Raw genomic sequence first — 26,849 nt, 5'->3', positions numbered from 1 at the left:
GACGCGAACCTCCCAAGATTGCTAACTCCGCGTCGTTGTTGCAGAAGGCAGGCGCTGCTGACAGTATCGGGCGGCGGTTCCCGTTTGACAGCGGGTGGACCAGCGTCGCCGGACAAGAGGCGCTCGTCGAATTCCGCCACCGACCTCATAGACGACGAGGACAAGCTGCTGGATGTGGTCGGGCCCGACACGCCGCACCCGGCTCATCATCATCGGGAACGAGAGCACTCCCGCGAGAGGGACGATCGAACGAGCGAGCGGGGCGAGGGCAGCGAGTCGTCCGGGTCCGAGAGCGGCGGCGGACCGGGCCCGACGGGATCTGAAGGCCCGCGACCGGACGTCTCCGTCGGCCCGCCGCTTCATCCACCTCTTCTACCGTATCTGTATCCACCGGTGCCCGGGCTCTATCCCGGTCCCGGCCCCCTGATACCACCCACTCCCTTGGGACTCCATGGCGGGGTTACGCCCGGTATGTTGTTCAATGCCCAACTGGCCCTGGCGGCCACCCAGCATCCGGCGCTCTTCGCGCACTATCCTCATCCTCTGGCGAGTCCCCTGCACCAGCTCAAGGGGCATAGATTCGCGCCCTACACGCTCCCGGCTCCTTCGCACGGCTCCGCTTTTGAAACCGTGACCCCTGGTAGCAGGACCCTGAGTCCGAGATCACCACCGCCGAGGCCGCCAACCGACTCGCCGACGCCCACCGGTGGCGGTGCGCTCACCTCGACGACGCCCAGCTCCGCCGGCGAGCTAAAATCCATCGAGAACATGGTGAACGGGCTGCAGGAGAAGAGAAGGAGAAGTCCGAGTTTGACACCCGGACATCGGGGCGACGATGCCGGCGGAGGGAGTCCGTGACAGGAGAACGAGCCTGTGAGTAGCACGAAGGACGACGATCCTGAGGACGAGGACGAGGACTGCACCGACGAGTCCGGTGGCGACCCGGAGGACTTCTCCGCCGACGAGAGAGAGCCGGACTCCACGTCGGAGCCGTCGTAGCGGCAGGAACGTCGGCTGATCGGCATTCGATTCACCCTGTTTCCTCCTATATGGGGATTCTGGCCGCGTCGTACGGAAGCGGGGAAGGCCAGACTCTCATACTACAAAGTGCAATTTTATTTCCGGAGCGGCGCCGCGCTCGAGGAGTTCCCGCTCGCGGGCGCGAGCGGCGCCCTTCGTGCTTTCGGGACGGAACGAGAGTCCCCCCGCGTTGTTTCCTGTATCTCTGTAAATAGATTTACGCGGCGCGCGCGCGTTAGGAGTATGCGTCTCTGTTGAAGGACCGCAAGACTCGGGGATGCGTTGGACTCTCGACGGACGCTGCGCCGATCGCGCATTGTAAATTAGACGAAACGAAAGAGCGAGTGAATGCGAATAGAAGGAAAAATGAGTGTGAGAGAGGGAGAGAAAGAGAAAAAAATCTACGAGCGCGTACCTGTGTCCCGTGTGAGTCTACGTTCTACCTGTGTACGTTAGGTCTTAAGAGAAGACAACAGAGAACGATATTGCAATATAAGAAGCACCTCCTACTATTTGCAGTCCCTGTACATATGTACCCTAGTGATATTATATATATATATATTATATTATATATATTATATTATATATAAATATTATATTATAAATATAAATAACATCTACTCTCTCTGTACTAATTATTAAATATATTATTATATTATAACGATTAGAGAGATGTAAACGCATAAACGCACGCTGTCCGATTTATGCCTCGAAAACGCAAAGAAAAGAAACGCAAAAAAGAAATTCCAAATCCGAAGAACCGAGGACCCGAGTCGACGATCCAGAGAAAGCGCGGCGCGGCATTAAACCGCGAATTGGATCACCAGAGAGCAATGCCACTCTCCAATCCTCTCGTTCTCGAAATTCCACGTCGCCTGGAGACTCGCGTCCTTTAAGCGTGCGGAAAGCCAAGTCTCTAAGGAAAAGCCGTCGGTCGAATGGTGGACGGTCGCGGTGAGCGACCAGGTTTTCCTTCGGAACGATCAGATTTTACTCGGATGTTATTATCGACAATCTCACGTATTTTACCTCTCCTTACTTTTTTACAAGGAGAAAGAAGATTTACGTGTGCGTCACTTTCTACTACAATCTTTCTCACGACTTTACGAAATTAAATTTTGAAATTTGTAGATTGACCCGTTGCTTTTACTTATCCTTCTACTTCATAATTATTAAAGAAATGATGTGTCAAAAATTATTTTCCCTTATAATTTTCTTTTTTTTAATTGACGAAATTAAAATCGAAAATTTTAATTTTTAATAATCGCTCAAGACTCGATTGTCGATAAGTAACGAAGAACCGGGATCCCACCGCGCCGAGTCAAAACTCCGAGTCGGTCTGCAATTTGTATAAATAATAGCGATCGCGCGCGCGGTGTAAATAATAATTATTAAACGAAGTGTAATAGAACGTCGAATAAACTCACGATCAACTCGCGCGAGTCACCTTAGGGAGCAGAGGGAGAAAAACGCTATCGCAAATGCTACACGTACGTAACAGAATAGAGGTGGTCTAAAGAGAAAAATCTGATGTCCTGGGATGGGAGATAACGGTGATTTAAGGCGAAATCGCGCGCTGTCCGCGGGAGAACGTAGCGTGACTCTGGTTTCTTTTTTCCTTCTCGTTTTTAAGAGAACGTCCGAGAATGGGATTCCCGTGATGTCCGAGAATGGGAGGCCGTTATCGTTTGTACGCACTGCGCACAATGTGAATGCATCGTACGTCCGCACGCTACGCGATCCGGCCGGTGATCCGGCGACGATCGGAAGATCGACTGGATAGCTCAGCGCCGTGCGCGCGTTAGGCGTTAACGTCGATCATCTCGTTGTGCAATCGACGATCGGCTTCTCGTTCGTATATTCCAAGCGATCCCGTCGTAATTCGACTAATCGCTGTCACGTCTCCTCTGCGCGTTTTCGATCTTACCGTCGAGTATCGTAAAATGGAAAAGATTGAGGAAAGAGTGGATCTCCTAAGTCAATCTCTCGTTTTGAGTAATCGGCCGTTGCCGTTTTTCACGAATTGCATAATTGCCAAAGGAAGGTAAGTTAACGGCGGTCTAAACGAAATGAACATTCATCGGACCGAATCATTGTTAATATCATTGTGAATAATATGTAAAAATAATCACAATTTCATGCGGCTGGCATTTACCTTAATAAGGTACTTGTCCGGCTGAAATATTTCAAAATTCTTACTATTAATATACAGCAGACGGCTAATTAACATCGGTTTTCTTACTTTATTTAAATATAATTTATGTAAAAATGTGAATAGGATATAATATAACGTGTCAATTATTAAACATCTAATATATTTGAATATGAAACGAGAGAGATACATATATTACACATCGACTTTTGGAAATCCTAATCAGCTTTGTTCCATTTTGCGATACCCGTTAAGCCGGCTAGCATACATCGTCGTTGTAATATGTCCATACATCCGAATCGATTACAAGGGAGCAAAGTGATCTGAAATCCGAAAGCAATAATCGAGCAGAGCTGTGAATGAAACTATCGCGAATGAAACTAATCGGTTCGGCTGTTCTAACAAAATACTGCGGTCGGCCAAGACTTCTACGAGCAAAAATCACTATTGGTGCATCTCGGCCCAGTGAAAAATTTGCGACGAAGATTTTCGAGATGAACGTTTCGAAAATCGGAGTTTGCTTCAGGGTCGCGTTGTTGAATAACGGGTCCGACAATTGTTATTTCATATTTTAAGAATCAGAAATCTATAATTTGGTAGACAGAAAGGTTCTTTTGTTTAATTCATATGTTGATCGAAGAACTTGTCACAGTGATAACAAAGTCGCCTCCAAAAAAAAAAAAAAGAAAAAAAAAGAAAAAGAAAAGAAACGGGGAGGTAAATATTTTTCACAAATCCTTATTACTTTATTTACTTGTTACCGACCACACAGAGCTCTTGATTCGTTTACGCGTGTTGATTTTAACGAACCCTGTTCACAGATATGTTCGGCGAATGTATATACGTTTATTTTATTCCAACCTGTTTACGTTCAGCGTTAAATGCGGATCCCTCGGTCTTGAAATTTGGTTTACACGGAAAGTACAATCGATGCGAACGTAAGATCGGAAATTGATCGCGTTTAGCGCTGAATGTGAAAACGAGTCAATGTTCCGGTGCAAAAGTAGAAACTGATCGATATGTACAGATACACAATTGAACAGGCAAGTGGATGAAGAAGGCTTGTCTCACTTCTTACGCACGTTAAGTTATTTGTATGGATAAATGTTACTCCCTATTGTATCATACGTATATCGATACGTAAAGCGTATTATCAATTTAGTGCTGTGATGGTTCTTAGTGAAGTTAGCCTGTGGATACGAAGAGTTCGTGTACAATATTAAGTCACATTAATGCGAATATATTAATTTAACGCTAATACCTGTAGTCAACGAGGCGTTATTACATCAGATATTTTCTTCGTCCATCTTGCTCCTTCAATTTCTGCGATTCGTTTACGTACACGATGGATGACACTTGATGATGAATTTATCAATTGGAATTTTAATACAGCTATGACTCTCGCCCGATCAAAGAATCGCGTTCTCAGTTCCCTCGAATCTTCGGGAATTTGCTCAACCCCTCGCATAACCTTCGTGGCTTCCTCCGGGGCGTACGCACAGTCGTGACGCTCGAAGTGACGCGAGCTTCATCGTCGACGAGAAAATGGAAAAAGCAATAAAAGAAAAAAAAAAGAATTATAAGAAGCGGAAAAGCAAACGAGGAAAAGAACGAACGGCCCAGCGCGTGGCCAGGCGCGTCAAAAGCGGATCTAACTTCTTAACACGAGAATCGTGATATTCCGTGACTTGTATTGTATATTGTACACTCCTTAGATTCTTTATCTTGCGCCCCGACTCCGTTCCCAATCTTGCCCCGTCATCGAAGTCCCTCCGCAAAATCCACGTGATTAAGAATTTATATATATATATATATATATATATATATATATATATATATACACACATATATATATATATACATATTAATTTAAAAATACAACACTGTGTATATCCTCATTTCTCACGCTCCGATTAATAAATAAACTTAATTGCACGATGAATTTATCGTCACATAGTTATATCGTTCGCGCGCGAATATATCTGCGAAAAGTTACAGAGTTACAGTTGTCATTCCTTGGCGAACGTCGTCTGCACGTCGCGCCGATCGCGATTGGCAGCTTATCGACTTCCGTGCAATTTTCTCTACACTCAGTACGAAGCGCCAACTGCGTCACTTCTGTTGGATAATAACGTGTCGTAACGTCAGTTTTTAATATCTCTGCACGTCCGTTGATAATTGGAAAGCTGATTCTAACAGTGGGCAAGTGAGTCGAGGAACGAGTAATCTCGCTTTGCGGAAAGTCGTCGTCGTCGCAGAAAATCGGTCACCGTGCGGCTATTTTGTGTGGCGAATGGTGACGATTAACATTAAACGGACGGTTGTTTGTGTACGAGTGTAACCAGTCGGTCGATACGCGTTTTATACGCGAAGAACGCGAAGAAACTTTTGATTCCGCCGCCTCTTTAATGAAAGAAACCGTTTTCGTTTTTGCCAGAAGATAAGCGCGCAAGAACGCGCTTCGGTGGCGCAGGAATTTTAATCTTTCGGCCGATCGGTCGGACGATTGTAATAATTACGGTTTGCTCGTGTGAAGATACAGCGATGCGCTCTTTCTCGCTCGCAAAATAAAGTAATGAAAACGCGAGGAGCGGCGAACGTGGTGATTTTGAAATCGTATATAAAATTAACGGAAAAAAGAAAATTTATTTATTTGCGTCTTCGATTATTACAAATTCGTATTTTACGAATTCACGAGAGTTGCAAAAAAATTTACATAATATATTTGATATATTAACTTGATTTTTTTTTTTAATATTTTGAAAGGAGTTACGGTTGTGTTAGGCTCACGACGATACGAAAACATCGTGTTCTGGGAACGGTGCAAATTGATGAGATATCGGTGTAATTAGCGACATGCGTTCTTTTTTTTTTTCAAATGAAGGGTCTGTCCCATGAATTCGCATTTCCGTCGTGTCATGCGGCGCACGGAGGTAAATTCCGATGATTACGTAGATAAAAAAGCTAATGAATACGGCCTCGTTTGAACCAAGACTAACGATTCTTTGCAGCGAGACAATTAGGGGTATTACATAGGTAATTAGGCGGCAGTAAGTTTCGTCACGTTGTAATTCAAACCGTTGTCCCTTTCATGCACGCCATGCAACGTAAGTAAAACTTTATATGCGAATAATTATAATAATTTGCAGCGGCTAAAATGCTGCGAATAAACAAAATGAAACGTCGTCGAGTGTCGTCGATAACAAAGTAAACGGGCGCTAAAATGGAAAATTATTAATGCGTTTCCAAGGTGAATTATTTTTACGAAATACATTTCACGCGGTGCTGGCACTTGAAAAGGTCGATCCCGAAGTTTCCTGTTATGACTTTTGAATTACGCGAAATCGTGCCTTCCTCGAATGGTCCTTCACGGAAAATAAATTGTGGCTCGGGAGAAATTTCTTTTGTCAACCGCGTGTCTGCTCCGACGTTGTCGTTTCCAGAAACGAGACCGATTTCGTGATTCCTCGATTATTCCGGTATAATTTGGAATGCTCGCGTTTTGCGGCAACTTTCGTGTCACGTAAGCGCTTTCGCCGAACGATGAGTAAATTAATATAAAAGGAGCAAGATTAGGAAGGGAGGAGACGAAAAAGGGCAATAGCAGCGACTTCACGACGACCGGAATCGAGGAGGAGACTTTCGTGTCGCAGTATGCTAAACCGCGTCAGCGAGGAGAGTCGTCCGTGCCGAACACGAATGCGAATGACTGTATTACAATAATAAGTTGATTCACGATGCTGAATATTGCGTTTTATAGAGTCATAACGCGCATGTGTCGCGACAGTAAAAGTCACGCACGATAGGACGGATGGATTTATGGCCCGAATTAAGAGTCAGGCAATTAATTCCCGCGAACAATTAAGGATCTCTTAGTCGTTTTCATGCGTGCTAGGATACTTCATTATATCGCGGAATTGCTTTTGTTCAAACTAGTCCATTAATCCATCGGAACCGAAGTTGTACTCGTAAAAGCGTTCATTTATCGTTGACGTGCGCGTTACGCACGGCAGAAAAAGGAATCGCGAAAGAGGATTAACGAATCATCCGAACGGAAAGGGAAAAGGACGGAAGACGCATTATCGCGCATCGTCCGATTTTTAATAAGATCCTGCTTCTCGATTTCATCGGAACGTCGTTAATGAGCTCGTGAGTAATCGACGCGATCACGAAAGCGATGCGCGTCTTACGGCGCGTCAGATCGATCCGATCTGTACGTAATGTAATAAGTAACTTTGGACAATTATAAACGTTTATCGTGATATTGCTGCGCGCATTAAATAATTTGTATCCGCACAACGTGCAGCACGGCTCGAAAACGAGAAGGGTTCGATCAAACTGAACTCGTTGTTTTGCTCTCTCATCGTGAAATCGATTATTGCTTATTGCTTTTTCCGTAGAGCGGGCATTTAAATTTGCATAGTACCAATTTTCGTAGTTGCGCTGTCGCTGCAGCAATGACAAATTGCGTTGCCAGTACAAGTTTTAAAGCCTTACCGCATGCGGTCTACTACGATTCAGCCGGGGATGAGAGACGAGAGGGTAGCAGCGAGGAGAGGAAGAAAAATTAGTTGGTACCAGCAATGTAGCGTGTGTTTCGCTAAAAGAGCTCGGTTTAATATCGTTTATAAATTATTCTCCGCGGAGATAGCCATCAGCATACAAATTGATTCGCCCAGGACCTAGAGGCTTCCTGTAAAGGGAATCTAACCTGATCTAGTCGAAATTTTCATCCCAGCCATTTTTCCATATGGAGCAAGTACTTCGAGAATTTTTACAATTGCAAAATTCGTCTCAATTGAACGCGTCAACGAGTTTGCCATTCGTCTGTTCTCGCGAGAATTAGAACAACTCTCTCTATCGACACGTTTATTTGAATCTATGCCAAAATGCTTAGAAGATGCAATTAATTTCGTAGCTATCGCGTGACATATTCGAAAAGAAAGAATTCGATGAATATTTGACTCTCTGATTATATTTCGATCCATTATAGCTATCACTGTGTTATCTGTAATAATAATAATAATAATAATAATACACGTTGTCTCTGTGCGCCTGACGTTTTCGTTCTTTGCATAATGCAAAGGTTCTCTCTAAAAGGTCTCTCGATTTAAACGATGCCAAAAATCTTGCGAATACAGACGAGGAGACGCGGAGAAAAAGAAAAGTCACGCAGACCCGATTCTCGAGGAGCTTCGATTTCCTCGGGAACGAGAGAGATTAGGAAGCAATCGGAATGCACGGTGGCCGCCTTTGATCGGCGCACAGACACGATTCCGGCTTTGCCGGTCCAGCCTCGAGGGAATTAGAATCTTCTCCAAGTTTCGAAGGGCCACGCCGCGCGGCCCACTTGGCAGCTCGATAGCGACGAGGATTTAATTGACACCGGGAGGTGTTGCCGCACTAAACTATGCAAAGTGGGCTTTCGTCTTCTGGAGCCTTCGACGAGCTGCGCGATCCTTCGAGTTCTTCGCCGAGATAGCCCGAACATGTCGAAGATGATTATCAATCGCCGACGACGTGCTCTGACGCTTTTTGTATAAGTAGCTCCGGCGATAGAAAGAATTTTTATTGATTTTATTTAATGGGACGTATGCTCCCTTATTAGAACTTATTATTTAATAATCCATAAATGAGAATCTCGCCTGTGTGTATTATTATTCATTAAAAAATTATGATGTTATTACAGAACGGAATTTTATAACTCCTTTGTGGATTTTACGTAACTTTCTGGCAACGTGTATTATATCAAGTGGAACACTTAATTAAAATTCCATATTTATTAAATTGATTATGAAACGTAATATTGAAATTGAGAGACACGAGAAAAGAATTATATAAGTAAACTAATGTATACAAAATTTTGGATAAACCACTCCCAGCAGATTTTTATCAAAGAAAGTTTGTAGATTTATTTATGATGATTACAAAAATGTTTTCACCAAGTAGAAGCTGACTCGAAGGCTGAATGAAATTAAAACGAAATTGAGAAGTATACATCTTGAGATTTATTATTATTAGTATTCCGTTAAATAAAATTATAGACTCTTGTGTATTTATAGATAACAGTGTAACGCATTTAATTAGTTCCAAACGTATCTTCATCCGGTTCATGTTGAAATATTGCGTGTTACATGATTTAGGAGAGGTGAGACCTGTTGAAAATGATTACCAATGATTTGTGTAAATTAAAAAAACATAACAAAAACTTTCTATACTTCTCAATCAAGTAGTGGTTAATGGCACAATTAACGCGTATGAATGTTAAACCCAGGCATAAACATCGATATATATTCGATACAAAAAAAGTCAATAAACTATAAAACAAGTTTTAACACATTTTTCAACAGCGGGATGCTTTTCAACACATTCGAGAGAATATATATGCGTAACTATATAAAAAGGAAAACTAATTACTGAAGTTGTCGACCTTGCAACAATCGATACTCGAATAGCGAAGCAGCATCTCTCTCGACCGAGAAGCTTCCACCGCTTTAGCCCCGATGAAGGACATTGTCAGCACTTGAACGGCCACGCTTAATTGACACTGGTAGGTGTCACGACTTTAAACTATGCAAAGTGACCGGCTAGTCGGCGGCTTCGGCCTCTGATGTCGGCCACGTGTGCGCGGCTCTCGAGCCGAGTCGCCTTCGCTAGGTACATGTCGGCACGTCTGACGTCCGCGAGGAGGACGATCGAGGATGATCATCGAGCCGAGAAATTGGAGGCTCCGCCATTCGAGCGGACCGAATGCACGATCCGTTCGACGGAAACTCATATCGAAACGTATTAATTATTGACGCTGTCGGTATCACGTTTCTTCTACATCGCTCACCGCTCTATGCGCTCTTCTTCGCGTTAACGGGAGGCTCGAATTCTCTTTCAACGCGAACCAGTTTATACTGGACCGCCTCCGAAAGTCGAGGCCACTCGTCGTTTTTCACTCATCGCCTGTTAAAAAAATAAATGTTAAATCATGTTTTAACATTATCTGCGCCATCTACAGCATACTCCCCCCCCCCCCCGTGAAAAAAATAAAAATGACACGTACGTCTCTAAACGCAAAAAGATTTCTTACGCGGTTTTTCAGACTACTTTCTTTCTCGTACGTGCGTACATTACGGAGTTACATCTTGACTCGTTTACGTCACTCATTTTACCGGAATAGAAATCACGGTAGAGCTAATCCCGACGAAGGGTTCGGCTCGCATCTTTTAAAACGATCATCGCGGCCATCTGTTTCGCGACTTCTCCCTCACACGAGCAGCACTCGCGCAGAACCTACTCGGTCAGGCGCAAAATACCCCGGTCTATCTCTCGTTCTCTTCCCCTCGGCTTCTTTCTCTTCTCTTCGTCTTTTCCGTGCCGCGACGTGCCGCAGAGGGCGGATATGTATAGCCACGGCGAAGAGGTACACGACTAGAGGACGATTCCCGGTCTCAGTGGATGGACACGGACAAGTCCGCATTGTATTCTGCGGCCAGTAAATCCTCCCGCTCGTAGTGTAAATGAGAGCCAAGAGAGAGAGAGAGAGAGAGAGAGAGAGAAGCTTGGCGGTGCCCGAGAGCCAGAGAAGGGAGTTCGACTCGATTCCAACTGTGGAGGAACACCCAGAGGAGATCCGAGAGAGCGGCGAACGTGCGAGCGAGCAAGAAGGAGGAAGAGGAAGACGGGGATGGAAAGGACGAAGAAACAGAGACGGAGAGATTTATCTTCCGCGGCGAGCTGTGCAACAGCTCTTTGTCGCCGGCCGCGGTGAGAAGTTCGCATTTTTCGTCATTTTTTTCCTACCAGTGCCCCTTCACGCCCGTCTTCCCGTCGTTCCACGGATTTATTCGCGTTCTTTCTGCATTTCGACAGCGACGTTCGTCGAACGATGCTACCGGAATTACAAACCTCTCGATCTACACGTCTACTCTTTTCGATAGGTGAAGTAATTCGAAACTAAAAAGTATCTGTATCATAAAGTTTGGGTTATCAACAGCCAGTGGCTTCTATTAAGGAAAACTTGAATTCGTCGATGAGGACAGGATGGCTCCCACGAATAATCTCCTTCCAACGACCCTGATTAGCACCTGGTCGTCGTGAGTGGGGACCATTCGAAAAGCCGCGTACGGACATCGGAGGACCTTCACACGAGCTCGGCGAACAGGCCGCATACGCGATTGTGTATACGTGTGCGTCAAAAGGGACGGGGAGGCAAGGGTACGGTGCAGTAGTGGGTCGATGGTAGGAGAGGTTTCTAGCGAGACAGCGTTTGTCGGCGCGTTTGTGAGCACCGACGCCGCCGCTTTAAGGTGCAGTCTTTTAAAGAGGCCCACAGTGCGCTAAGGCCCACCGGTTACAACCACTCGGGCGAATGGCGAAAAACCACGCGTCTCGCGTGCGTTAATTCAACATCCGCGTCGTGCGGGTTCAGACCCCACGCGTAAATTGGTCTTTCATACGGGGCGTGTCATTTGAGGGTTTTTAACTGAAAAAGCGAACCGCAGTTTAATCTTCCTTATATATCGGATTCTCTCCGTATTTAATTAAATTATAAAATGAAGATACAGAATCGCTTATTGTTCGTAGAATCACTAAAATTGTGGCGCAAGTATCTTTTACACAGGATTCATATCGCGAAGACAACGCTCTCTCTTTCTTTTTATTCTCGGTCAATTCGCGTGGGAGGAACACTCCTCGCCGTCTCTGATTTGCGATCAATTTGCCCTGATTTACAATTGGTACCGCGAATGAGAACGCTTTGGGCCTGTTGCCGGCCTCGAGAGGCATTTCGATTGTGCTCCAAGCTCTCCTTCGGAGAACTTCAACATCTTCCATAACTATATTTCAAACAAAAATTAAGCAAGTGATTCATAATGGGACTAGAGATTCTAAGTTATTGCTAGAGCGAAAGAAAGATAAACATATCAGGAAAAACATTAACTAACATAAATTATCGTACGATCGTGCCGACAATATTTCTCATAACTTGAATTTTAATTTCCGTATCTATAAATCGAATTTAAGTAAGGTAGAGTGTAAGATATTGATGACGCACGCGTTAAAAAGGGCGTGATTCTTACTCAATCGTGTCCAAGTCGTTTTTCAGGAATCAAATACATCGCAGATAAAACGCGGCATTTCATCGAGGATGCCTGTCGTGATAATTAGTAAGATCCGCGGCTGGTTATAAGCGCGAGACAGACGCGGAGACAAACGTGAGGCGAGGCAAAAGGAAGAGGCGAGACAGGGTGGAACGAGAGGCCGACTCGTCGAACATGTCGACCGGCGTGGTATTTCACCATGGCGCGTCCGCCACGGGGCCCGCGCCGCGCCGGGCCCCGGGACCCGACGCTCCTACGACGCAGCGTCATACATAACGCTGAGACCTCTCACAAAGGACTCGTGGTGAGATGGTAGCTTACAAGATCGGATAATATGGGTAGTTATTTGTCGGCGCCGATGTTGGTTTTTCGGCTGAATGTGTTGCCGCGTACGTGTGAGACCCCCTGCGGCGACGGGCCCGACGGGCTCGACTCACCGGCCCCTCGGGGCCCTACTATTTCTCCCTCCTTCTACGCGCCTCTCCGCGCCACCAGCCACCACGACGGACGTTATTTTTTTATTTCGTCGTATTTCGCCGTCTCGCTGGTCCTGCCATCTCTCCCATTATGTATCCGGATACTTCTCTCTCGTCACTTTCCATATTCAATCTCCTCTTGCATATCTTAAGGCCCGATAACGGCAGCGAGGTGGAAGAGGAGGAGGAAGGCGAATGATGCGAATATGGAAATATATGTGGGAATCCTGCGCGAACGCGCGCAACTGTACTCGCGCAACTTTTTCTTATAGCCATTTGAAAACCTGTAGTCAAGCTATTTGAAAACCTGTAATCTAACAGCCTGTAAAAACTCAAGAGCGCTAATATATTCTATTAGACGCACGCGTAATACTAAATTCTGTTCAAATAGCTGCCAGCTGCCCCGATCCCGCTCATATTTCCTCGGGAAATTGAGATTTTTCATAACGATAAAATACGAATACGGGTAATCTTCCACACCGGCGTGCTCATCGCCGAAGCACGTAGCAAATTATGTTAAGAACGATCTAGATCACTTCCAAGGGGAACGGTTTTCCCGTACCGTACTATTCGTGACGACGAGAAAAAAAGCGAGAATATGGGATCTCTCGTGGAGAACGAATGGAGAACGAATGGAGAACGAATGGAGAACGAATTCCAGCGTGCAATCGTAATCGGCGCGCATCACGCGCACCGGTCAGTCCCGATCTCGCTAATTACAGCCAGCTCGGCTGGGCCAGATCGCGGGCACGGTGGAGCGGCGGAATATGAAAAGTGTCTCCCCTCTTGGCATTAAAAAACGACGACGCCGATCCGGACGTTTACCGGTCTCCCTCCGACGGCTCCTTTTTACGACGTAGACCAGCAGCGGCGAGGCCGGCAATCACGCGCGCCGATATGATCCGGCAGAGCCGTGGTGGCTGGATCGGGGGCAGGGATCGCGGGGAATATCCCGCGAGCGAGTCCGCGTTAATTCGCTCGTTGACTTCCCGCGCGAACGAGGTGAACGTATAACCCGCGAGCTCCGGGAAATAAACATAACCGCGCCACATTCGCGACGAGCGAGCGAGCGAGCCGCGGCGTTGTCGGCGCGCTCGCGGTCGACTTAATTGGGACATAATTGAAATTAGAGACTGTAAATCGTAATTACGACGACGGAAAAAATTGGCTTAATTAATTTCATCAGCTCGACCCTCTGGCATCGTCCGTACAATCCGGCGGCAGCCGCGCACTGCTCTCGATACTTTAATTTCGCACGGCGCGCATCGGTCGGCACACGTTTCAACCTCGCTCGATGGCGGTATGACACGTTGCGGGGTGCATATATTTTTTTTTCGCGAATATAATTAAAGATGATAAACAAAGAAAGAACACTTGTTCCATGTCTCTGCGTCATTAATATTAATGTTTGAATCGCGATAAATTCTCAAGAACTACGATTAATAATCTCTCACGTTTAAAATTATATATTTTTTTTTTTTATGATTACGCAATTCCAGATTACGCCTCTCAGCGATCTTGAAGCCTCGAACGTCTTCCCCGTGGAACGTTCGATCGTATTAGCGTAGTTACGACCGGCATTCGAGATGAGCTATATTTTTTCCTCGATTTCCTTGCCGCTGATCTCAACGATTTCTCTCGTTGATTTCATCTCCCTGGGCCGCAAGTCTGCTCACACCACGGTCACCTCCCCCCTTTTCCCCTTCCCTCATCGCGCTCCTTAGCTCTCTCTCTCTCTCTCTCTCTCTCTCTCTCTCTCTTCTTTTTCATCGTCTAATAGCAATAAACCGAGAAAGGCGAGAGCCGTTAAGCACGAAAATATACGGAGGGGGAGGTAGAATCCCGCCGCTACACACATGCTGCGCCGAGGCGTCCGTAACGTCTTTTAATCACGAAATGAGCCGGCTCTCTTCAAACGCCGAGGGGCCCACACGGTCCTCTTTGGCCGAATTAAGTAAATCAATAAATAACGAGGATACCTCGGCAACACCTGCGTCGCTCTCCTCGCCCCGTCGGCACGGTGTAACAGGATTTACGGCGCTCTGCGCAAGGCGCCGCTCCGCTCCGCGTCGCGGCCGATTCCTCCACGGGTTCGTCCCTCTCTCCTTCTCTCTGCCTCTTTCCCTACCTCCCCCCCTCTTCCCCCTCCCTCCCCTTCGTCCTTTTATCTTTCCGTCGGGCTAAGCGCCAAAAAATTCGCCGAGACTTTCCCTGGGCGGAAGACAGGAAACAGGTATCCACTCGGCGAGACGTCGTTTTTGCTACCACGAGCTATATAACCGCCATGTTCCGTCCTCCGCGCGATACGTACACCTTAAGAGAGATGTAGTTTTGCAAATTCAATATATGGAACATGTTATCGTGTTATCGCATAAAAATGTACTAATGCAAAATATAAAACTGACTTTTATCTTGATCCTCTAATATCATTTACTTAATAAACGTTAAATTTACATATAATATGTAATTCTTTTTCTCTGTCTCTTTGACTCGAATTCTATCTTGATAGAATTCCGCATTTACATGAAGTAGTAAATGTAACGGAATGGAAAAAAGGCTAATTATAATTCGATATAGCGATTAAGTTTTATAGGCTAGGCGGTATACCTGCATGGTGCATGGTGCACAGCGGACTTGTTCCTCACACACGTGCGGGCTAATGCGAATAATAAAGCTCTTTGCCGCGCTAGTTGTCACGCGATATTTTGCGTTTGATCCTCTTAATTCTCAATTTTTTCTTTTATTCTTTTAATTTGCAAAATGATATTATATACACGCACGTAATCCGCACATGATAAAAATGACGAGAGACAGCAGAGTTCTCGAGTAATAATGAGACTTCCAATGTAAGCTTTGAGTCATAATATATGATAACTTAAATATATTATGTCAGCCCTTTTCATTGATCGAGATACTTTGCAGCGTGCTTATGTTCTTATGCAGATTTATGTGTGCGAATGCCTTAACTCTCTCGCGGCAGTGGCGGCGGCGGCGGCGGCAACGGCGAGTGCAGCACCATTTCGCAAATTGAAATGGTACCGGGTGCGCCTTTTTTTCGCGGCGTTTAACCGTAATACACGGAGCGTTTATCCGCGTGTACGGAGCCCCTCGGCAAAAAGAGGAACTGGCGCGTACAAACGGCAAGGAAATATTGCTCGGTGTCGGCGCGCGAAAATTTATTGCTCCGGCCGGCGACGCGAGGCGATGAGAGCGAGCCAGGTGAAACAGAGAAAGCCGCGATGTAGGAGGAGAAAGAGAGAAAACGGGAGCGTGGACGACGGGAGAGCGAGAGAGAGAGAGAGAGAGAGAGAGAGAGAGAGAGAGAGAGAGAGAGAGAGAGAGAGAGAGAGCACTCCGGGACTAGAGCTGAAATATAGAGACGCGTTAATAAGAGAGCGGACAGGATGCGTCGCGTTTCGGCTAATCGAAAATGTAAAATGGGAGGCGAATGTTCCGCGGCTCGCGAGCCGCGGACGAGAGAGCCGACGTTGCGTTAAATTATCGGGCAAATAGAAGGCGACACCGGGAATGCTTTTGCTCGCGTTATCCGTCCAACCGGAGAGTGGAGAACGGTGTGTTTTAGTCAGCCACGCGAGATGCCACATGGTCTCTCGTCGCGATGATAGTTTGTCCGCGAACAGAGACAGCACAAAGGTGTCCAGGAAACATACAGACCCCTCTACGATGACATGTTATTTACGACTTAATTCGCGGAAAAGACTAAACTATTCATTCCCCGATGCGACAGCTAATGATGAAGCTTCGACGATTTTGGCATTAAAAGAGAGCAGCGGTACGTTATATAAAATAATAATTGCTTTGCGGGAAAGGGTAAGGATGATATTATTAATGATATTCTTCTTGATAACTCTTTCTTCCCTTAAAATTGAAGTAAAGAGAGATATCTCAGGAACGAAGAAAATCCTAGCGACATGCACGAACCACGCGAGAAATCTTGCGTTGTTGAACAAACTTGAAATCGCGTGGGCCTAATAAGACAGTCCATCGTCATAAGCGGGCCCACGCCGATGAGAGGACCCTCTCCTTCTGAACCCCCCCACGATGGCGATGGAACGCGCCATGTCCCCGCAATAAATTCGCCATCGCAGTCATTTTTGCCAAGCGCCGCGATCAGAACAACTTGTTTGCTGAATATGGCAACATCAATTATCGACAGTACTACGTTGCGCCTTCTCTTTTCTCTCTCTCTCTCTCTCTCTCTCTCTCTCTCTCTCTGTCGTCTGCATAATGGATCTTTTGTGCGGTCGATTGTTATTCCCGCGAGCACTTTATTATTGGCGACACGCGTGCGACTTGTGGAAGCGAACTGATGTTTAGAAATGAGGCAATTAAGGAGTCGACTAAAAAAGGATACTAACCGCGAAAGGCGACGCTGGTTTTTCAACGGATCGACTATTGGCAGGCAGAGATGAGGTCATCTACTGTCGTTAGAGAAATAGATCATCAATCGCCGACAATGTTTTCTCTAGTGGCAAAATCCGTCGGTCATCACGGCACAATCGCGCGCCGGAAAGGATCCGTGTTATCCCTTCAATGAAATATCATATTCATTTCTATTCCTCGTCTTTTTTTTGAATAAACTGTCGAAAATCACGAATTCATAAATTCTCGTGGCGCGGCAGAGATTTCGCTCTTTATCTAAAACTTTACGTGCGCTATGTACGCAGCCAAGCCTCGGTAGTTTCAACAGAGACTTACAAGCTGGCTTACAAGTTGGCTTTCTGGTTAACGGTTGGAAACGATTTCACATATATAAAACACCCACATGCGTTTTCCTGCGGCGAGAGTGAGTCTCCGCGCCACGGCCGCGTCGCGCCGTGCGAAAGATGTTATCGCGACCGTTGACGGGATGCATTACAAAATTATGCAAAGCACCGACATGCACGATTAATATCTTTAAGAGCTCCACGCTCGCTATACGCTCGCGCGCGCGCGCGCAATACGCGGGTACGTATTTATTCAGGTAGTAACGCGCGTGACATCGGTCTCTCGCGCGGCGCGCGAACGATTAGCTCTTATCCTTTATTTCTGCCGAAGGATATGCGGGCGCGAGAGCCTTGAAAACGTGCGATGTCGAGGAGTCGTCTGACGGTGGCGCGACCATCTGCGTTATCGGACGCCGAACGGACACCTCGGTATTTATTCGATGACACCGATGACAACGCCGGGCGACGAGGCCGGCGTGTGTGTTTTCTCATCTTCCCTTATCGGCGACCATATACGGGGTAATGAAATCGCTCGTTAGCTTCATCGCGAGAACAAATACGATAAGCGGTGAATTATGAACTCGATCGATTTAACTCGAGCCCCCTCTTTCCCTACGTTTTGTAATTATGCGCGTTCGTGCGACCGCGTGATGGATCGCGAATAAATTGAACCGGAAGAAGTCCATCAGATCGATGGACGCACATCTGGATATCGATACGTAATCTTTTATCGCATTCGTGTCTATGCAACGATATGTAATATCTGGACGTTGCACATAAAAAGGGAAAACTACCGGTTATCGGTGTTATTTATCGCGCGTTTGTAATTTAATTGAAGGAAAAAAAAAACTCGCAGGAGATTGCGTCTTATCTCTCGGCTTAAAATATCTTCATCCTCTTGAGAGAATACCTTTTCTTTGAATGTCAAGAAAAGTTTTTGCGGTGTGTGCGTTTATGTAATTGATACACGCAAGAAACGCGGGTTTCCGAGCTATAACGGCGAATCGATGCTCGAATACATTACCGGTAAGCAGTCGCATTTATTAGCGCACGTGTTGCAAAGTGTGTCATTACCAATGCGTCAGCGGATAATAGAAGCGGAGATAAAGAGTTTTAGGAATATAATTAGAATCGCAGCACTTTGATGATACGCAGTTATCCGCTGTTAAGCGCTGTCTGTAAAGATCGGCTACGGATAAGGTGCCTACCGCATCGTTTTCTCGGTACGAAAGTGAGATACTAATCGATGGATGATCTACAATGTTGCTCGCAAACACGAGGCTCTACATCACATCACACTTGGACTCGATGGACATTTTATTCCTTCCTTGTTTTTGTCGATCGCGTATACATAATAAAGCGCTACCTTTAACGTTCCACGTGGAAAAGAAAAAAAGACGATAAGCAATGAATTATCCGCCGTCACTACTGCATTTTAATGTGCAGATAATCACGTATATCCGTCTTAAGACAGCCATTAATGACACATTGCACCTTGCAAAACTCTTGGGTCTTTAATTGAAACTTGGAATCTAAAAAAATAACACGATTCGGAACTTCGTATAAATCGTAAATGGGCAAAACGAATATCGCCGAGGCGACAGCCGGTCGTAAAGTGCGAGTTTTAAAGTCAACAGTGTTGTTGGCTTTTCGTCTAATCGCGTTCGTTTTTTACGGTATGGCATCAGGTGCGCATAATCAGCCGAGATGTCGCCTAATTTCCTCAAAAAGTTGATTAGAAAGAAAAAACGGACTCATTAAAATTCAACACAGCATGACGATGAAAGACGGAAGGTGCTAACGACATTAAGGGAGTGTCTCTTTAGTCCTGGTTAATTTCTTGTGTGGTCCCGCGAAAAGGGCTAAACGAGTCGATAAATCTTGTCCATCAGCGGTACGTGCACACTCCACACCACAAAACGTATGGATATATGTATATCTATACGTATATCGTCACTTTATAGCCAGGTACCAGGCCATAATTAGGGCGAGAAACAACAGGTGAGACTGACACAGCTGCTCCGCGTCTTCTCTTCCACCTTAACGTACCGACATCGATATTGCCTTTAGGCTGATCGTATCTCTCAACAAGATCGTTTCAAGTCGAATGTCAAAGGCAAGAAAAATTTCTGCGTGCTAACCACTAAAATGGTCAAGCTCGCGATGCGTCATTATACGCATCGCTTCGAGAAGCATTTTTACTTTTTATCGATCCAATCTCAGTTTCGATTGAACGCGCGATTATTTATTGCGAAATTGTAATTGGATTATACGGTTATATAGCGGTGTTACGATAAAATACAAATTAAATTAGTTGGTCAATGAATCATTAAAGACTTCTCAATAAATCGAAATTTATTGGTACAAGTGAAAGACGCGCGAAATGATATCCATGGTTTTTAAATATCGTTTATTTCACATCGTTTTTTTTTTATCTAGCACAAGCTTCTTCGTTGTTATTTCTCTCTATCGAAAGCAGAAAATAACCGCGTAAATTGATTATATTTCCATTTAACCGCGAGATTAAATGGTATTAATGATTTTAACATATTTTGTGCAAATTGTGGTTTTGTTCGTTGCAAGCGTGATTCTACGCGTCTCTAATTGCGTCCCTAATCGAGTCAGGAAAAAAATACGCTGTCGAAACATCTAATGCGAGTAGTTAAGAAACTGTATTTACAACTCACATTTCTCGTGGACGAGCTGAGATAACGGGGGGATAATGAATTTCGACGTTGGCGATCGTAGTCTGCGAAATCGATCCGCAATTAAAACGAATCGCGGTGGCTCAAATCTCGTCTCGCGGCTATCGACGGCACCTTGAGATAGAGATCGCATTTTTCAAAACTTGCTTTACGCGATCTATAACATTAAGAATTTCTAACGTAACGTAATTTAAAAACGTAATTTAAAAAAAAAAAACCAATTGCTCTCTGAATGTACGGAATATACGTAATGATAACACGTATATGTGTAAATAGTATAAGAAGAAATAAAATCGTGTCTGGATAATATATTTTCTATATGATTAATAAAATTAGATAACGGAGAATTAATGATGGGAATTATATGAGAGAGAGATAATTAGAGAAAAATTTAAAGCTGAAACAATTAATTAAAATTAAATTCTTGTATGTTTCGATTAAGGACGATAAAAAAAAAAACAAGCAGCGGCATTTGTGACAAAAGATCACGCAAATACGAATAAACACACTGTGTTGGTGCTCGCTGTTTTCCGAAAGGGAAGATAACGCACAGTCGAGTGAAACATCCTACGAGCAGTTGCCTGACCGGAAGCAAAAACGCGTGTAATCGTTAGCTCCTGTATAGCCTGGCTTGGCTGGTTCTGCTCGGTCGGAGTACGCGAGGAAATGCGCGCGGAGCAAAAACGTTGCACGGTTTTGAATGCTCAACTAAAAATTCCGCGGCATAAGTGAGATTTTTGTTTACACATCGACGTAGAATTTCATAAATGCTAATGCTATCGTCGTTAATACACAACGGTCGATGTCATAATAATAGGTTCCGATTAATACGTGATCCGATATAATATTTTTCAGATTGGGCACGTTTTTAGAATTTTATAAATTAAAATTAAGTAATTAATAAAATAGAAAAAAATTTATTACAGATATACGTTCTTTTGCTATTCTTATCGCTGATCTAATTTATGAAAGTAATATAAATTGTGTAAAACATTGTTCTTGGAAACTGAGTTTTGTAACTACAAATTTCGAGATACGATGTAAGAATCGTCTGCAGGGAAAGAATGCCAGAAATAAGGCCGACAATAAGGTCCTTTATATATAAAGTTATCTATAGGTTTTTATATAATTCAGAGTTTGAGAAGGCCGTTATGGCAGAAAGACACTTAGTCGGCGTCGGTTACATTGGACCGCGCCCCGCATGGTCGGTTCGACGATCTAAACTGCGGGGATCATCTGATTGCAAGCAACCGAGTGAAAGATCCAATTCTACCAATTAAGCTTTCGCACTTTTTGATGGCACGGTCGACGGCGTCCAAGAGCAAGAGCGAGAACGGAGAAAATGTTAAAGAGAAAGACAGACGAGCCTGACAAAATCCGGCATTAAGGGTCGATTGGATTAAGTCACGGCTCGCGTGACAATTGACTCACGTCATCAGCACGATCGCCGATCTCGATGGGGACGACATCGGTCCGTGAAATTTGCGAAGACCTCCGCGCGTGAAAAAAAAAGATCCTCGACTTCGATAGAATCATCCCTTTCACCGGGAGCGCAATGCCGATGCAATTTTAATGAATTTATTGAAATCACGATTTCAGTGATTAAAAAGAAGCACATATGGAATTAAATTTACAAGTGTAAATAAAATTTCTTATTCGGATTACAATTATGCCAATTTTTTGACACGAATATTTTTAACACAGATTGAATAATTTTTCGAAAATGAAACAGATAACGCATGATAAAATGTTGCGAGTAATTTTTTATTTGAGCGCTAATTTCGATTATTATATATTGATCGTATGTAACAAGGAATAGTTTTACGTAGATCATTTAAGAAGCGGAAGGAATCCTTCTGGCGGTCACCTAAACATGACAAAATCAGCACTAATTTCACAAACGAATAAACCTGGCTTTGCGTGGTCACCCCGCTGAATTGAGGGGGTGGACAGAATACGCATTACTCGCCCTTGACGAACTCGGTGGAAAGGCGAGGGAAAGAGGACGAATGAAGTTTTGCGTGCTTTTGCTGGATGTTACAGACATACGGTGGGGAAGGAGAGGGTGACTGTGGGGTAGCTGAGACGCGATAACGCTTGGGGTGATACCGATACATCTCCGAGTACGCGAGACGGAGATGAGTCAGCTGCGCTGCGCGGTTCACTGGGAGAAGAGCCACCCTCGAACAATTCACCCCTAAAAGCGGCTAGAGACGCCCTATCGAACGATTTCGGCTCGATCGATCAGTATGCGATCCTCGTGACGAATGCCACGACATCATGAAACTATCGAAACGATAATCGTTTCGATAGTTTCTCTTCTCGAGATTTCCTCTTAATTTGTTATTTTTTTTTTAACTCGCGAACACATCATGTATTGTTAATTTTATTATATTAACGTTTTTATTAAGTAACGATATGTAAATTTTAATAAATAATTTTTAAATAAACAGCGCATAAATATGTGCAGCTAGTTACTTTTGAAACATGGATAAATTTAAGCCATTCGAAATTGATTTTCTGACCTCGTCTATTCGATATCCGCCGAGTTATCTCTTTCGCGATAACGCCGATGATCCGGATGGATCGTATCTCCGTGGCGGCGTTAGTCCCAAATTAATCGTGCCACTCCTTTCGACAGGCTGGCGCTATAACGGTCGTAGGTAGGCGTCGTTTCGAGTGTCGTCCGCTCCGGTATCGTACAAGCGCATCTGCCCCCGGTCATTCGTCCTTGCCCCCGGGATTCTACCGGTAGATAGGCAGAGAGTAACCATAAGAAGAGCTCGCGCGCGTATTCGATATATTTCTCATACTCGCGGCTTGGTGTGGTCGAGTGTCGAAACAGCTCGACCAATTATCGAGAAACTGGAATCTCCGGCCACCCAGAGGCCACCCAGAGTCCCACTCCCCGCCCGCCCGATTCCCGGCCGTCTCCTCCTCGTCTTCGCGCTCGTTCCTCGTCATCGACCAAGTCGTCGTCGTTGTCTTCGTGGATCGCCGGCAATCGGCGCTCGCAAACGAGGTCTCCTCCTCGTCGACTTGGAGTTAATTAAGGCCGATCTCCGTGCCGGCTAAGAATCTTCTGGCTTACGCCTTTTCCTCACGTTCCGTCTCCCTCTCCCTCTCTCGCCCGACTTTCTCCTCTTTCCTCTTATTTCTCTCTTTCTTCTTCCTCTTCTTCTTATTCTTGCTCGTCCTCTCTCCTCGACAACCTCGTCTCGCTCGCGAATGTTCGCTCCTTTGAGCGTCGCCGCGCCGCCGCGTGTCCGCGCGTCGATCTCCGCTATTAAACGCGCGCAGGAGGACCAACTTGGTGATATTTTACGCGCCGCGTTTCCTGCTCCTTTCCTCTCGGCGCGAAACCGGGCGCCGACTTAATGGGGGCGATTCCGCTGACGCGAATAATGCGGCTTCGCTTAATTTCATAAACAATGAATGATCGAAATGTCGTTATCGTCATCGCGGTAACGCTTTTTTAATTGTGTACTTAAGCTTTTGCGCTTCATGCATATATCTTGATGATGCGTTTATTTTTACGATTCCTCCGAAATGTAACGCTTCTATCCTTCCCAGATCTCTTAGGTATATCACAGGTATATCGAAAACTGTCGACGATAGATTTACACGTGCGAGGATCAGCCCGGCATTTTTTTCGAAATTGTCCCTTTCTTCGTGTGATTTGACCCAAAATCGTCCGATTCTTTTGTTCGTGCCGACTGCCGGCGGATCTAATTGCATTTACGCGGAACGGCACCGGAGGGACAACGCAAAAGGTATCCGCAACAATCTTCGATCGACTGGTAAACGATCTGTATTGCCGAAGCTGGTGAGATCTTATCTCGCCCGGTGGCGGGTGATCTCCACTTTGGTTACCGTATTCTCTGGCGATGTCTATCTTTTCGACACCCTTGCCGATAAAACCGACATTCACCACTGACCACCATAACCCAACCGATCTCTCTATTCTTCTCCATCCCCGTATCCCATAGGGAATTGGCGCTTGTGAACGCTGCTAAACTACAATCTAATTTTTCTTCTCTCTCGAATTTGAAGGCAAAGCAAATTTTGAATTATAAACTGTGCATATAATTACACATTTTTTGTTCCGGCAGAGTGGACGCGCGCAGCTTCTAAATTAAAATAATATCGAGGTGGCAAACTTCAATTTCCGGCATGCTAGTCACACCTTTGTCTTTCAAAAAACCGGCCGGAGCGGTTCCCTTGACCTCGACCTGTCCGCCATGAAGAGAGGAGATGAGAGACATACTCGCGTGTACGTGCGAGATGCGCGCACATTTCGGTGGATACGCCTCGTGCAAGTGGAGAACAAGGCGCGGGTGTCAGATGCATTCGAGATAAAATCCCGTGGCCCGTGCAGGGTTTCCGGTGCACGTCCTCGACGACGGTTCCCGAGAGAAGAAGACAAATAGAGGACCGGCCGCATAAGGATCCCCTTTCCTTTTGCTTTCAACCGCACGAAAACCGAAAACGTGGTGAAACTACGAAATCTCCCTTTCTCCCTCAACTCCTTCGCCGATAACATCGCTACTTGCCGTCTCGGCTTCTTTCGAGAACAGATGCGCTGATGGAACCGTGCGTTGTCCCTTTAGAAAAGACTCGAAAGACCCTCTGGTAGCAGCTGAGATTTTCACACCGCCGCGAACATAAACTTGTAAATGTAGACGGAGCATGATTGGTGTACGATACAAATGCCAACGACAGGATACGCAGGCACGATGGAAATAAATAATTTGAGAAACTATAGATTAGGAGGATCGCGAGAGAAAGAGACGTGAGGTGAAAGAAAGAGAAGAGCTGACGGACGCGAGGGAGAGAAGGTACAAAATTTGTAGCGAGAAAGGATCGAGGAGGAAGTTAATGGTGGTAATAGGGTGGAGGTGGGGTTGCGTTGGGGTGGGAAGGGAAAACACGGCAGGAAATTTGTGAGGCTTTTTTGTTAGATTCATTAGAAACGTACGATTAGCCTGTATATGCGGTCAGGGCAGTCGCCTCGTAAAAGTAATCTATAATTGGGTCGTAAAACAATAAACTCTATTAAGCTTTGACGAAGGCGCAAAAGGCGGCCCGATTGGACTGTAGTGAGACTTTCGGTACAGAGGCTTCCTGGAAGCCGCCGGCCATAACATTTGCCGTACGCTGTAATAACTAATAACCGACAATCGTAACGTAATCATAATCTGAAGTCTTGCCATCTTAATGCTCACCGGCGCTGATGAGACCATCCGTTCGCCATCCGTTGGTTGGGGCGGAGGGGAGGGGTTTATTTCATGATTTCGAATTAATGACTGTGTTCTCGTGGCCGTAAGACTAGTATGCTCGACGTGATGTCCCTAACCATCGGGGATCCCTATGGAAGCGCGCGTATCACCGACAGTCATTCTCGGCCGATGAAACATGTCAACGGTCACAAGACCTCTCTGACGCAGGTAGCATTCGCGAATGTGGTTTTCGCGAGGGGGCAATGGTGTCGGGCGACACTTGTCTCACCGTGAAAAACTGGACGTTCCTCCCCGCGCGTCATTGGCGGCGACGCCGGTGGTTCCGATGATTCCGTTCGTTCGGCGATGAGCAGCCGGCGACGCGGGACATCGTCGTTGTAAGGGGAGGACAAAACACGTCGACGAGTATCGACGCCATTGGGGATACACGGTTCCATCCATCAGCGGAGAACGGTCGTCTTCTGGCATTCTCTACCGGTGCCCCTCTTACCTCTCTCATCCTTCCCAGTTGGACCATTCCTATCCTCATTCTCCGTCCTCCATCCTTCACTCCTGCTGAGCCTTAATTCCAGGCGAGCGACCGCGCGCACATTCCCCGTTACGTTTCTCTCTCGTCAACTTCTCTGGGTTCCTCCCTCCCTCCCTCCCTCCCTCCCTCCCTCCCTCCCTCCCTCTCTCCCTTCATGCGGCCTGCTCGCGTCATTTCTTCGTGCTCTTCTTCCTACGCTTCTTCGATCACGGAGATTCCAAACTGCATCTGAAGACACTCTCGTGGACTCTCGTTCAATCCTCTTATTACGAAGATAATTTATTTTCGATTAATAGAACTCAATTTTCAGAATGCGTGATAAATACGCAGGTTTAATAACAACAGATATTCGTATAATTCTTTCTTTAATTTCTATTATCTTCTTTTCTTATTTTTTAGTCTGAAAGATATTTAGTATAATACTTTTATCTGATCTTTACCTTCAGCAATTATTATTCTTTCTTGAAGATTCAAGATTTCTTCTTGTGGGCTCATTGTTGCTTCTTTGTAAATGTTACTCATCTATACGGCACACAGTTATCAGATAATGATATCCTTCTGCAGGATTTCTCAATGAGATCGTGTGCTGCTATGTGTGTGATTAACGCCGGACATTGAGTGATTTGTGATTGTCTAAAGAACAATTTCCACGAACATAGTTCTTGCATTTTAATCCTTTAACAATTTTCTTCTAGAATGATCGCATGGCTTATGTTAGCCACACGCGATACCACCACGCGATGATCGATTCCCATCGATTATCGGTTACAAAAACGTATTACATATTTATAAACTATCGCAAGCTATTTAACATAACGTTTCTGTAATTCTATCGAACGCGATGGTATATCAAATATATTTCTCTTTTAAATAACGATTTTATGCGATTGTTTATCGTAAGTGAAGTCAGA

At 45.3% G+C, this 26,849-nt stretch overlaps 1 protein-coding gene across 7 annotated transcripts in view; it reads left to right on the top strand.

Annotated features, from left to right (window-relative positions):
* bi (T-box transcription factor bifid) overlaps positions 1–26,849 on the top strand; it is a 121,971-nt gene that overhangs the window by 82,006 nt on the left and 13,116 nt on the right. For 5 of the 7 annotated variants that reach the window (XM_089076478.1, XM_089076480.1, XM_089076476.1 and 2 more), the window contains one exon: positions 45–26,849. This exon is cut by the window's right edge and continues 13,116 nt beyond it. In XM_089076478.1, the coding sequence (XP_088932604.1) occupies positions 45–858 (814 nt within the window). In that variant the 3' untranslated portion in view covers positions 859–26,849. The remainder of the gene's footprint in view (positions 1–44) is intronic. The other 2 variants (XM_089076477.1, XM_089076481.1) reach the window with 1 other exon arrangement.

This window comes from Pogonomyrmex barbatus, unplaced genomic scaffold (assembly GCF_055798465.1).
Source record: "Pogonomyrmex barbatus isolate J1 unplaced genomic scaffold, ASM5579846v1 scaffold2, whole genome shotgun sequence".
In the NCBI taxonomy this organism is placed as follows: domain Eukaryota; kingdom Metazoa; phylum Arthropoda; class Insecta; order Hymenoptera; family Formicidae; genus Pogonomyrmex; species Pogonomyrmex barbatus.
The sequence above is the reverse complement of the archived record's forward strand: the minus strand, read 5'-3'. Positions and strand labels throughout refer to the sequence as shown.